Raw genomic sequence first — 14,007 nt, 5'->3', positions numbered from 1 at the left:
AAATGATGGTTGAGTGCATACTCTAAGCAATTCCTACACTACATGTCCCTCTTTTTAACAGAGAAAAGAATAAAAAAATCTAAAATCTAAAAAAAACTGGAATTAAAAATCAGAGCTTCATCCAAAAAAAGAAGGAATATAATAATAATAATAATAATATTAATAATGACAAGAACTTTATTGAAATCTCCTCAGAAAACCTATTTACAAATCTTCACACATTCCACTATAATAAAAATAATGATAACAGTAATAATAACTTTTTTAAAATTTTAGCGTCATTATGTATTTATTTAACTTTCAATTTGATCTTCACGCGGATGTCTGTTAAACCTGTAAAACATGTTTCCGTATCTAATCATGATATCATGGTTACTACAACTAATACTAATACTACTATCATCATCATAACATTAATTAACATATTCCATACAAATTGGTATATACAAGGTAAAAGTAAGTAAAAGAAATAAACTATTAAACCTATTTCAACAGTGTTTACATAATGGCTCCCTCCTGGGTTTCAACGTCAATATCAATGTTCTTAAAGTCACAAAAGGCTTTCCTTCTAGCTCTTGAACCTCTTAGGCAGATTAGTGCGGATCTTAGTAAAGCGAAGGATGTCCTTGCTCTTATCCAGGAGATTGTTTTAGCATAATGTTCTCCTTTCTTGATGGAGATCAGCTGCGCCAGTCTGGAATGGTATTGCAGGCACTCGTTTCCCATGCCGCCTGTTGACGTGAAAATAAGGGGTGTGAAAGTTCCTTGTTCGATATCCAAAACCCTCCTCGCGTAAAGGCGCTTCTTCTCGTTCTCATGATTGCGGTATATCTGTTGGAGCTCTAGGTCCCTATACGAATCAGCAAGAGGGTGACAAACCCTCACGTCAAAGAATGCTGATCGTTGGTTCTCCCAGAACCCGCGCGCATGAATATCTGATCTCGCATCTGGAGCTCGATTAGAACCTCTTCCCAGCTGTTCACCCGAGATGTCTTGCAGGACAGGCTCAATCTCAACATCGGTACAAACCATATTCAGGAGTTCGGCTTCTAAGTCCCTCAGCTCATTGTGACGTTGGGTAACGAACCCACCTCTTGCATATCATTGCGTGGTCCACTGTAAAAGCATCACCGCATACACAGGTGGAGGGGATATCATCAACCGGCCAATCGTACCGCAGTTTAATTGCACCGCAGAACTCTCTCTTATTTAGATTGAAACCCATTTCACGAAGGGGGAGTACCGTCAGCCAAATAGATGACCCTTTTTCCGCAGCAAGATCAAGTGCCCGTTGGACTTTCTGTGGGGCTACCCCTCTGATATGTTCTGCCCTGTCTTGGAGTACCGTTGCTCTCTCACTCTAATAATAATAATAATAATAATAATAATAATAATAATAATAATAATAATAATAATAATAAGGAAAATAAGACAGGAAAATAACAGCCAACAGACCCGATATAGTGATTAAAGACCACAAAACGAAAACCTGTAAATTTATTGACATGGCAGTACCATCAGACAGAAACACATCCGTGAAAGTCAGTGAAAAACTATCCAAATATAAGGACTTGGAAATCGAAACAAGCCGAATGTGGGGCATGAGAACGCAAACGATACCAGTTATCATTGGAGCACTTGGAGCTATCAAAAAGGGACTAGAAACTTATCTTGGAAGGATTCCCGGCCAATTAAGCATCAGTGAACTACAAAAGATAACCTTGCTGGGTACAGCACACATTTTGAGGAGGGTGCTATCAAGCTAAAAACTGGCTATCCCCTAGTGCCCCAGGACCATGGTTTGGTCTCGGCCCTAAGGACTCTAAGCAAACATTACGTGAGGACGATAATAATAATAATAATAATAATAATAATAATAATAATAATAATAATAATATATAATTATATAGTATTTTTTTACTGTTAGTAGTATTCATGCGAGGACGAGTAAGATTCCATAAATGGTACAATGTGTATTGTAAATTGTGAGAGTAAATTTCTTTTGTTTTTTTATTACTTCTCGCGTACAATCGAAGACGCAAACCACAAATACTTTCGCTATGTTTCTGTGACATTTTAAACAAGTCATTTCAATTCTCAGGTTTTCTCTATTTTGTTCATTTCGGTGGACTACATTTTGCTTCATTTTTTAACGATTTTAATAGAATAATTATTGTACATAATTTTGTGCTGTAAATAATTATCATGTAAAGTTTTAGTGAAAAATTTTCATGAGCCCAATAAAATTGTTATTATTTAATAATTATTTAATAATAATAATAATGATAATGATAATGATAATGATAATGATAATAATAACTTTATTAATGTGTCGAGATTGTTTAGCCGAGGGATTATCCTCTACTGATAGAAGACACCTACCTAAAAAGACATTATAAAACCAGGAGCTTAGAATAATTTAAAAATTATTCTATTTACAAGTTACAAACCTTAATAATGATTTAAATTTTTTTGTTTATTTAGAACTTTCAAAAAATAAAAGTATTAAAATTAATTATTGCGGACCGCAGCTACGGCATCCCTCATCCAGTAGAGTTTCCGGGTACGTCTTACGTACGTTGGTTTTGAATACGGTGCACGCGGCGGCTGCGCCCGCAGTACGAGAGGCAGTTAGAACCAAGCTGTCCTTCCGAAACGACACGATAATACTCTTCTTCTGCGCAGCTAACGAAAATAAAGACGATGCTGAGGTTGCTTTGGCCTGTTGTAAGACTTAACGCGAAAACTGTTCCGTGTTTAATTTGACGAGGAACGACAAATGTTATCCAAAATAACACAAATATTATCTTACCTGGCGACATTTGACGAGCCGACACAAAAAGTTTCATATTTTTCACTTTTTACAATCTGATATGGGTTTTGGAGCATTTTGGAGTTATAAATCCCTTGTCATAAATATCCAATGCCGTTTCCAGTGTGAAAAGCTGCCCGAATGCAATGGCTTTCCTGTTAACATACTTTATTTTACCATTTGCTATGTCCTTTTGCCTGCCTTGCCGTTTTGTTGTGGTTTTGTAGCGATTCTTGCGATCCTGTGGATCGAAAGCCGCTGCCTGTGTGGCCACAGCACTTTTCTTTCCCCTCCTTTTTTCTTTCCCCGTGAAGGGCCTGCTCGCACGCCAACATTTGCATGATTTAGCCTACACTTCTACGAAAATCAACTTGGGCTGCTTATACGTGCTTGTGTTCTTCTACTTATGACCGCCCAGTCCAATTATCCGCTCCAGACACGCCCCCTCACCGGAAGGTAATAATAATTAGCTCACATCCCACTTTCAAAGGACAAAATAGCGCGTAGAATTTATTACCTGCAAACGTCAAATTTAATTAAGCGGTTGGTGTCTCATTATTATGACGAAGCCAGTGGAAAAAAAATGTGAATGAAACCTCGTCGTACGTCAGGTATCAGATACAAATGAATAACGAAACTCTATCACAGCAAAGCTGTTACAATGAAAGCTGACTCTGATAGGATAAAATTCGAAAATCATATATTTTGTCTGCAAAAAGACGGTACTCTGTACCGTTTGTGCTTTGAAGCGTCAATTATATCTTAAAGATAAATTGAATGTTTATTTCTGTGGGGGATTTCAGTCTTGTAAGAAAGCTCTATAAAGTAGACATTATATAGCACTATCTATCCGTTCAATTCCTCAGATCTTCTATATTATCACTCAACAACATTTTGAGGTGGCCGACAGTGATTGACTTTCTGCAGACTACCCACTGCGCATGCATGAAATCACACGATAAATAAATACAAACCACTAACTATGATACAACGCACTCAAGCATGTGGCAACAACCTTCTCTAATACTTGAAAGGTGAGTTTACGCTTTTGAAGCAGCTGTGATTATTTCTTTAACTTTTGTTTCGAAAATCAACTCTGGCTACCTTTGTACAACTCTAGTTCCTAGAAATTTGCTCCCGGGGTTTATGTTGTTGATTGTGCTATTATGTAATAAGGTTTTTTTTTTTATCCAAGTGATCAAATGTGCCGGACTATTAAATCAGAAGTGAAACTGAGTTTAGAAACTTCCTCGCAACTCTCGGAACCTAACTTAAACTATCAAGTTAGAACTAAAATCAAAAGACCTTTTTTTTTGAGGTCAAATTCCTCAGATTCAGATGATTTTTAAGCCAGTATTGACAGAAAGCTCAGCAGAATGGTTTGTAGTGGCGGAATGACTCATGGATTCGTATTGACCTGTCAGCGCTTGCCAATGAAAAAGCGGCCAGAGTAGTTTCTGTGTGAAGGTATTCACAATAATCGTTGCTCTTTATTTCGTCCTTATCGGTAGAGGATGTTAATTTTCAAAACACGGCGTGCCTCGAAACCTTGTTTAATTTTGTGATACTCATTAACACAATAGGTGTCTTCTTTGCATGTTAATGTGCTGTCGGAAACAGGGCATTCGCCATAATCCAGATTGCCCTTGTCTGGTCGGGCGCTTCACGACTAGTCATCAGAAGATTTAGGGAAGGAAGGGAGAGGATAGTTGTACTGAACCTGGTCGAGACGGCAGATTCTTCACATTATCAACATATTCACACTCGAATACGTTAAGTGTATTGTGTCGCCTTTTACAACTTATACAAAAACATGCCATTAATCGATCCGTATCATATTTTTCGAAGGTTCTTAACTGACGGTGGGTTCTTTCACAAAGATAATCTTTCTTTTCAGTCCAAACATCGCGTTCGAGGAGTCAGTTGCGTAATATGTGATAACGTATAATGGTTTCTTGACTAACTCCGTGGTAACACGTATTACGGTTAGGAATGCCCCGAGACTATGCATTTTGACCTTGTTAAAACCGAAAACAAATTTTCCAAAACTAATCTTCTTAGAGCTGGTGGCCTATTAGGTTGACTGGAAGTGCCCAGTCTACCATGTGATTCATTTTATTTATTTTTTTTACTCTTCTTTTTCTTCGTTTTTTTTTTCTGGAAAACATGCTCTTTCCAGATGTTGTTGCGTGATCCAGGCACACAATTTTTATTCCTTTGTGTGTAACTTCAAATACGATTAACATGATAATGGCGAAGTTGATCCTTTAGAAAGTTTTCTTTAATAGTTTTACACGTGAAGTAAGCATCTCAGTGACTCATTTTCTTTTTCAAGCGTAGTAAGGATAGGTTTCAGTATCAACTAGGATATCTTCTAACTGACATTGTATATGTAAGCCGAAAAGTACCATATTATTCTCTTCAACGACAAAAATTTGCATAATTAGTTCTTAAAGCTTTCCGTTTTACTTTAACGATACGGGCGGACAAAAGAACATGAAGACAATGCTAACTTAACCTGCTGGAAAGTTTTTCCTCGTTTTTGTGGACAAGGTATCAGGTTTCATACGTCCTAAAACTGTCAACCTACACAAAGTTCCTTAAAAATTAATCAGAGCTGTGCGACATTTCTTTCAAAACTCTACAAAAGCGGTACCATAGCCCTGCACGAGTCGCCCTCGGTCTCACAAAGGCGAGTGAGATTTACTGCTAGATCATGTTACATCGTCGAGTCAAATTTCAAAATTTGAAAGAGAGAATTATGATACATCTACAACTGCTCCCGTTATTGTTATTTGCCCTTTTGTTGTGAAAGACTGCTCCCTTTGTTGCACAATTATTTGTTCGCTCCGTTAACTAAAAACAAAACGCAACTAGTCTGCGATGCGATGCCAGCCTCTCAGATTGTTTGCGTTGTTCAAGAATACGACCCAAACATCTCTCTGGTGCCTTTATTGATTTTATCTTCAAATTGAAGATTTCAGCTCTACTCCACAGTAACAATAGATTAGAAAAACTATGTTTCGAAATCTTAGTTCTTGAGGCAAAAGCCATTTTTAAGAAAGCACTTGCTAAAAACTGTACTCCTATTTAACTTGTTGTTGAGACCAAATGCCGGATCATGCTATCTCCTCCTAGAAAAAGAAAGAAAACAATGTAATTATTTCTAGTAGTGTTCTAACTAGAAGTCCTTTGAAAAACAATTTTCAATTATCAAACTTCACGCTTTAGCGAAATCGCGCGGGGACTGAATTGTCATTTGAAACTTGCAGCTGTGCATACGAACTCATTAGTTCATTCAACGATTCTGGGGGTTTGAAATTGCGTAACAGTGAGAGTGTTTCCTTTAGTTTTTTGGGTGAATGAAATAATCCAACAAAATTTCTTCATCTTCCCAGGAAAAATTGGGAAAACAAAATGACGTCGCCACTGACTCTAGCCACTAAGGTAACCGATCAGATTGCTGTCTGTGTTTGCATAATTCGGTACCAGCAGAAATTTACTTAAAGCTCCATGGGAAGAGAGAACTAACACGAGTTGACGAAATGATAGCGAGAGAAGAGAGAACTATATTTTGATAATTGAAAGAAAAGAGCGATTATCCTTTGCCTTCTTTCTTGCCGCGTTTTCTAAAATAAATAGAATATTTACTCTGTTTCTACTAGGTGTAGGTTTGGGAAAACTCGAGACTGAATGCTGTGAGAACACGAACCCGCAGCTGGCGACTGTTTCCACAGCTTTCTAGAGATTCTCTCAAACTTTAAACTACCCAAGACCTTTGTACGCGTGCTTTTGCAACTCTATAAAAAAAGAAAATGTTTTCTATTTGTTAAATAACAGCTTAAAATATATTTGACACATACGGCACTTAGAGTTATAATGTTCTCATCACACAGCCATATTATAGGAAAATAGCGCCGTACAAGTGAGATTAACAAAACTGCTTCTAATCGGCCACGTTCGATATATTCAAATCAGTCTAACATATCTCCGTGACATTCAGAGCAAAATGGAAAATTTGCTAAGTTTCTTTTGTTTCTTTATTCCCAAAACACTGCCAAATATAGAGCCTCGGAACCATGTTAGAATAACGAGATATCGAACGTGGCCCATTACGGAACCGTTCCGAAATGAGAAAACAATAAATGTTTACATTTAGACACCTAGTGCAGCTCGTCTCCGATGGAAAAATCAGAGAATAGCTAGACCAAGTCTCTCATCACTGGGTATCGTTTCGATGATTGCTCTCGCTGATAAACAATCCTCATTATGCCAAGACAAGGTTTGAAGTTGTCCTTCAGTAGCATATCGGAATGGATAAATATATTGATTCAATTGAGGCCTTGAGCTACAGTATTGTATTTCAATTCCAAGCTTTCGCCGTTCTACGGCATCATCAGGGAATGAAAGAAAATATTCCATAGTGTGTGATATAAGAGTGGTGTAGGTGACGCGAATGATAGAATATATTAAGGACAATAGATGTAAATATGGTGATGGAGTATAGGACAATATGGACAATAGCTAATGAGTATAAGTGATAAAACGGTAAAAATAAAAATAAAGCAGTTCATTTTTTTCAACTGCTTTAAGGGGGAATATCAATCTTTTCTCACCCCTCACTCTCTTATCTTATGTGGGAGGCGCGGTAACCTCATGGTTAGTGTGCTCGACTCCCGATCGAGCGGTCCGGGTTCGATCCCTGGCCGGGGACATATATTGTGTCGAGTTCTTGGGCAAGACACTTTCACAGTGCCTCTCTTCGCCCATGCAGGTGTACAAATGAGTACCGCCGAATTGTTTGCTGAGGGTAACCCTGCGATGGACTAGCATCCCATCCAGGGTGAGTAGAAATATTCCTAGTCTCGTCATGCTACAGAAACCGGCATAAGCTCCGGCCTGATGGGACACTTGGGTCGTATACAGACGTTACCTGCCCTCTTATCTTCCTTTTGAACTCACTGTATGATTTGTAGGGCCACAGGAGTCGGAAAATGAAGACAAACGTTGTTCACTGATGCTAAGGAACGAATTTTCCATTAACGCAGATTTCTTAAATCTAATCTAAAGCAACAGCTTAATGGTGGATATGCATGTACCAGTTGGAGCTTTCTCGTGTATAGCATTTTGATTTTGTGGATACCTCTTGACTGGTTCTTTTCCCATTTACGTTTTCAGTTGAAATAAGAACCAGCATGACACCTCCTTGGCCTTTCTGTTCAGCTGTGACAGTGGAGTATTACTGCTGAAGTCTGTCCTATCACAATTGGTAACCCAAATGTACTCATTAAACGACATTGCAGGTGCCAGTACGAAGATAAAAACGCCAGAGAATAAGACAAATAACAACCAAACGATCTCCATATCCGAGACTTCTGTTGTAAGGGTAGAAATATCTGAGCCATTGTGCAAAACAGTCCGTCACCAAACAATTTCTTTGCCACGGGATTCAATATATGAAGTACGATCCCGTGGGAAGATAACTACCGAAGAAGATGTACTCAACATCAAAATAAGTAACGTCCAAGGAGCAACAGCTGATCAAGCAAAGAATAAGGTGCTCCTTAATCAGAAAGAAAACGGACAAAAGGACACGGACAAACTGAGCAACCAGCAAATGCAGTCAGCTTTTCACTTTGCCAGGCAAAGAGAAATTCCATTGGTAAAACATTTTCCTAGTGGACAGCTGATGAAGGTTAATCAGATAGCGAAGCACGTGGACAAATCGGGAGAAAAACGATCAAGATGTGAAGTTGACCTTCAAACGAAATTTCCATACACGGAGCGTTTTCCTGGTAGACGGCTTTCCAAGGACATGATTACCGAAAAGAAAAGGTATCAAGTGGATTCTGATGTGCCATGTTCAGTAAATCAGTCAAGTATACTCAATGGGGAACCATTAACGGCGACAACAGGGATACGGAAAAAACTGGCTCCCCAAATTAATTCCCGCGAGCCTGAGATATTTTCATCTTACCATCTTAGCCCGCATCCGCCAGCTTTGTCGCAGCCGAGTAATTATCTCCAATCGTCAGCTTATCAAATGAGTACCAATGGCTCGATATCAGCCTACCATGTTAACTCAGCTAAGGCATTATATACTCACCCCCAGAATGGTGATCCCGTAAGTGTGTCATCTCACCAGGCCAGTGCCAGCGTGACACCTCCATATTTTCATATGAGTTCCAATGGCACAGTGCCACTTCACCACATGGAGGAAACAACCACTGCCCAAGCACAAGATGGTCAAAAGAATACGAGTCATCAGGCAAATTACCATCCAGAAATGTCGAAATACTATGATTACAACAGTTTTAACGATTTTCAGCAAGGAATGCTATTCTGGCCAACTGAAAAGCATAGCATGGTTCCAAATCACCATCTGATTGCTTGCAGTTGTAGCTGCAGTTGCTATGCACAAAGTGAATCCCATCACTATGATGCTTTTAATCCGAAAAACCAACGACCTTCAGTTATCATGGTTCCTGTGAGCTGGAGCAGCGGTGATTCTGGAATATCCCATTTGCCATTAAAGGTAAAGAACTTTACATAACAAGCAGTTATTGCTCAGTAACTTCACAATCTAGGATGCTGCTACGGAGTTTTTAGAGATGACGATCTCATTTGCTTGTTTAATGAGCAAGTCATTTCTGTTCAAATACAGACAGGCTCTTGAATGTTGTTAAAAAGCGATTATGCATCACCTCCCAGACAGGTGCATCCCTGAATCATTTTGTCTTGATTTCTTAATTTCTCATACGTGGAAAGCCTTGAGACCAGACATGTCCACTAAGGCATCCATGATCGCGGAGGGGAAGGGGCTGGTAACCCTTAGCTACCAACCAATTAGAATTGAGTGATGAACCACACGTAAATGAAGTGTCTGACCTTCTCAAAAACGGTTGCCCAGGATAGGTATCCTAAGTGGACTGACGTTCAGCAGCATTTAGTATCAATGTACCGGAAACGATGTTCCGATTGATCCTAAACTTTGTTACAGTGGAAGAAACGATAACAAATCCTTCTTTATCTTGTAGCTATCAAGCCTCACTATCCAAAGTCTTGTTGGTTTGTGAAGAGCTCCTAACCATAGGAAGTTAAACCGATGATTTAATACAATATGTGACGGTCAGAGACTTAATTTCATGTAATCGTCTTGTAAAAGTATAACAGATAACTCACTCACTCAATCCTCTTCGTACCCTTGGGCATCTGTAACAGATAATTGAAAGGCGAAATGCATGATCCCTTAATAGCGCCAGCATGCTTATCCTGTTCCTCTCTAAAGGAGGTTGATGCCACGACCTACAAGCTTCATTCTGATGAACACTTGCCAAACAGGGAGAGCGTGGCCGATCGAATGGTAGGTGTTTCGTTAGTGTTTAACCCCAATGAATCAGAGTATCAACCCCAGACAGAGGAGGAGAGGTGGGCGGACTTATACGTTTCAGCTTAAATTTTACTATTTTTCCTCTTTCGACTGAGATATATCTTGAAACAGGTTTGGATGGCTCGCCGAAATTTAGTGTTATCAAGAAGTGGCATGAGCGTTTTCTTCTTCAGTTGGTGCTGCTCAGTTTTGACTGGAGCCGAGTCGATTTTTAGCACATCTCGAAATAAGTTTATCAATTTTGCGTGATCTTGAATTTTGTATGAAAAAATCATGGAATTCAAGATAGTAAATCTAAAAATTCACGCTGAAGTGACGATAATTTTTGTTGCCAAAGAAAGTACACAAGCTTCATTGTTGGAATTAGGTCAAACATCATCATTCACTGCTAGTTTGGTAATCAGCCGCCAAATAGTTTTCAGGGTGGAAAGCGTAGTCCCCCCACCCCTCCCCGGCCCGGATCGGTCAGGAAAGAATTACAACTACAAAAGTTTGTTTTCTCCATATAGGCTCAGGATCATATAAGCATTAAGGTGTAGCATTTATTTTTATATCATTCTATAAGAGCTTATCTAAAATGTTGCAGGAGTACGCGATGGATTCAGACTCATCTGACGATGATGGCGAAAATGGAAAAGAAAAGTACTTTCGACAGAACATCGATGGAGCAACCGCAAGATTTAAGTTGACGAAAGAGGAGTGGGAGAGAATTCCAATCAAGACGTTTCCGAGCGGTGGTCGATTGTTGAGTGGGGACTGGACTCGAATCTTCCTCAGCAAAGTTAAAGAAAGCAACCCATGGTGCAGTTTGCGCTTCAAGAATAATCACGTGAGATCAGAAAACTCGCGAAAAATCCATTCAGCGGTGTTCTTCAGAGGAGGAGCGGAATGCAAGCGACCAGAGTGTAACGTGAAAGTGAGATTTGTCATCCGGAAAGAAAAAGGAAAACACGTCGATGTGACGTATGTGGGTGATGTTTGTCACAACAGTCAGCCAGGCGTGAATGACGTCACAAGTGACGATAAAACAATCAACCGTTTTCGCAGGAATTATTCCACTTAAACTAAATTTTGTTCAAGCCGGAGATTCCAGAATAACTAATATGTAAAAACGCTGTTATGAAAACCTTGAATACGCCTTAATTAATGGCTTTGCAATGACAACCACGTTGGGTATATTTGTTGATTTTGATCAGATTGTTACTACAAAGTTCTACTCAACTTGGATTAACTAGGATAATAATTATTTCATGATACGATTGTTCGGGCCCAGGAGGAGGCGCGCACTACAAAATTGCTACTTCTCTCTCGTGCTACAAAAGCAGTCAGTTGAACTCCATGGATTGTTATGTATAATGAAAGAAGAATTAACGAATAAGGGTTGTCTATTCGGAACAACAAGTGCATGTCGACGATTACTAAGATCGACATCTTATTTTTGGGAAGAAAATTTTTCTGATAAGCGCCGATATGGAACCTCGTTTAACAAACTTCTATTTAACTAAGTCCTCGGTATAACGAACAATTTTCTCCGCCCCAGTAGAAATTTAAAACCTTGAATTAGCAAACAAATTATCAAATATATTTTGCCAGTGTCTTGGCCCTCGTTTTTTCGAGGTTCCACTGCACGGGATTTTTCCAAAACAACATCATCTGTTGTAGTTTCAGGTGTATTTATTAATCGCTGTTTATTCTAAAAGATGAATATCTGTTTAAAACTGCGAATTGTTCAATCATAATGAAAAATGCTCTAAATGTTAAAAAAAATTAAAACACACTCTTTTTTACGAGTTCTGGATAGCAAAAGCATCCCTAGGGATGGTCTTTATAGATTTCACTCAAGGGGACGCTTGCTCTTGTTCAGTCTCCATTTCAGTTACCACATATCATGGTCAGGTGTTAAGTTGCCTCCTTGATACGTGGCTAAGTCAATCAGTCTCATTCACTGTCAATCACTGGTCCGTGAAAGAGTTTACATTGATACCTTTATGCGTTACATGTCCTTGTGCCAATCCTAAAAAATTACTTTAGGTTCTGGCACCGAAGATTTAGGGGATTTTCCGAAGATTTTTGAGCTAGCACCTCCATCACATTAAAGTGCCCTCCCCCTGGGGTTATTGTAATTAATTTTTCAGAGCAAATGACGAGTTTTGTAAAATTCCGTCCTGAATAAAAGGCTTAATATTTTGGGTCCACATTTGTAGATTTTTATTAACTCAGTTACTGATTTGCTGTTAATGTGTTTGTTCAAAAACTGGATGACATCATGGTATTTGGAAAAGGCGATTTGTACCTAACCCTTAACTTTTTTTTCCTGATAAACAGCCAAGAGCCCATCACTGGGACATTCACCTCTCATACTAAGCCAAGTCACGTTACTTTTACACACACACCCAATTAAAAATAAACAAATATAGAGTCCAGAACTACGAGCTTGGAATTTTAAGTTCAGTCAAATCTGTTTGTTATACAACTGCCGTACGTTCTCTCGGAGTCTGTGTCAGTAAACATTTGCCGGCTCCTCTCCAAGACTCCCGTACTGCATATGTCAGATTACTCTTAAAAACTGTACCAATGTGTCTGCGGTAATTTGCTGAGTTCGAAGCTGAAAATCGGTACAGATTTGAAACAACAGAAATCACCATTACTGTAACATATTGAGTGCTTGAGTCCACTTAGAAACTGTTTACAGTTCAGTACAGTGAAACACGTTTTAGTAGAGGTCAAATCATTGAGCGGAGACCCTGTACTAAATGTCCATAGTAAACAAAAGCAATTAATTAAGCGGACACTTCTGTCAAACAGACACTAGGAAGAGTACTGTAGGTGTTAGCTGTCAACTTTTACTTTTACTATGAGGGAAAAATACTCAAAAGTTGTCATTCCGTCAACGAATCGAAATGTCAATCAAATATGAGAATAAAATAAAGAAAACAAATCTAGGAATGTGGTTAAAAGTTTCCTTTTGAATATAATAGCAGCTATGTAGTGAAACAATTAAACTAGTTCGTTTAATAACATAAAAAATTCCCTCGAGTTGAGAAGCTTTCCTGGACTTAAAGGAGAAGGTTACTCCAAACAACGTCTGTTTCTTGTCAACGCTAATAAAAACCTTTCATTAAGTTTAGCCACTCACCGAAGTTTGAGCCTCTAAAGTGCAGGTTTTCCATAAATTCGTCTCCAAAGAAGCCCAAAATTCGAACATCGTTGCCGCCATTTTGAACAGTACTAAGCAGCCAGGCCGCGTTTTCGTGACGTCATGGTTTGACTTTAAGGCGGGTGCCTACTAAATACCGTGAGGTTTTTGTGCCAGGGTAGGACCACGCGGAAAAAGTAGATCTTTGCAAGGGCTATCGGAATACACAAAGGAAAAAGGGGGTATCCATGCATTTTTTTTTCGAGGTAATTAGCCTTGCATCTCAACATAAATGCTGACATCTGCATTTTTCTGAAAATAGAAGGAGAGGATACTTCTTCACAGCTTTCCTCAGAATTCGCCTTTACATACAGAGAAGCAGACACACTTATAAAGATCTGATAAAAAACATTTTTGGTATGCTTTTAGTAACAAAATCGTTGCAATAGCACTTTTAGCGTCTCTGACAGCCTTCCTCTGTTTCAGCTAAAATACAGTCTAAATATCTTTTGCTCACAACCAGAAACTAATCACGTGCTGAATAGGCTTGCCACCTCCATTTCATAACATAAAATATAGGGGTAACCACGCGTTTTTTAAAGTTATTAATCCTTTTTGAAACTTTTTCCTGTGCGCGTTACATTTTTTCACGTCACCTCCCCAGTAAGT

The 14,007-nt window shown here is 38.9% G+C and overlaps 1 protein-coding gene across 5 annotated transcripts; it reads left to right on the top strand.

Moving 5' to 3' along the window:
• The first annotated feature begins 2,407 nt into the window (after positions 1–2,407).
• Positions 2,408–13,719, top strand: LOC145485405 (uncharacterized). Of its 5 annotated transcripts, XM_081464097.1 has the most exons (5): positions 2,408–3,846; positions 7,587–7,655; positions 7,991–9,347; positions 10,101–10,175; positions 10,789–13,719. In XM_081464097.1, the coding sequence occupies exons 3-5, from the start codon at positions 8,091–8,093 to the stop codon at positions 11,263–11,265; spliced, it is 1,809 nt and encodes a 602-aa protein (XP_081320223.1). In that variant the 5' UTR covers positions 2,408–3,846; positions 7,587–7,655; positions 7,991–8,090; the 3' UTR covers positions 11,266–13,719. The 5 variants fall into 5 exon arrangements, with proteins under 5 accessions (XP_081320223.1, XP_081320209.1, XP_081320216.1 ...); XM_081464083.1 differs by having other exon boundaries at positions 7,587–9,347; XM_081464090.1 differs by having other exon boundaries at positions 2,408–7,655.
• Positions 13,720–14,007: the final 288 nt, after the last annotated feature.

The sequence above is a fragment of the Orbicella franksi genome, chromosome 1, assembly GCF_964199315.1.
Source record: "Orbicella franksi chromosome 1, jaOrbFran1.1, whole genome shotgun sequence".
NCBI classification, from domain to species: Eukaryota; Metazoa; Cnidaria; class Anthozoa; order Scleractinia; family Merulinidae; genus Orbicella; species Orbicella franksi.
Note: the sequence above shows the minus strand (reverse complement) of the source record. Positions and strands in the feature narration are given on the sequence as shown.

Coding starts and splice junctions, on each gene's coding strand:
- LOC145485405 (XM_081464097.1), top strand. CDS start 8,091: ATGTACTCATTAAACGACATTGCAGGTGCCAGTACGAAGATAAAAACG. Junction 9,348..10,100: donor TATCCCATTTGCCATTAAAG/GTAAAGAACTTT, acceptor TCCTCTCTAAAG/GAGGTTGATGCCACGACCTA. Junction 10,176..10,788: donor AGAGCGTGGCCGATCGAATG/GTAGGTGTTTCG, acceptor AAAATGTTGCAG/GAGTACGCGATGGATTCAGA.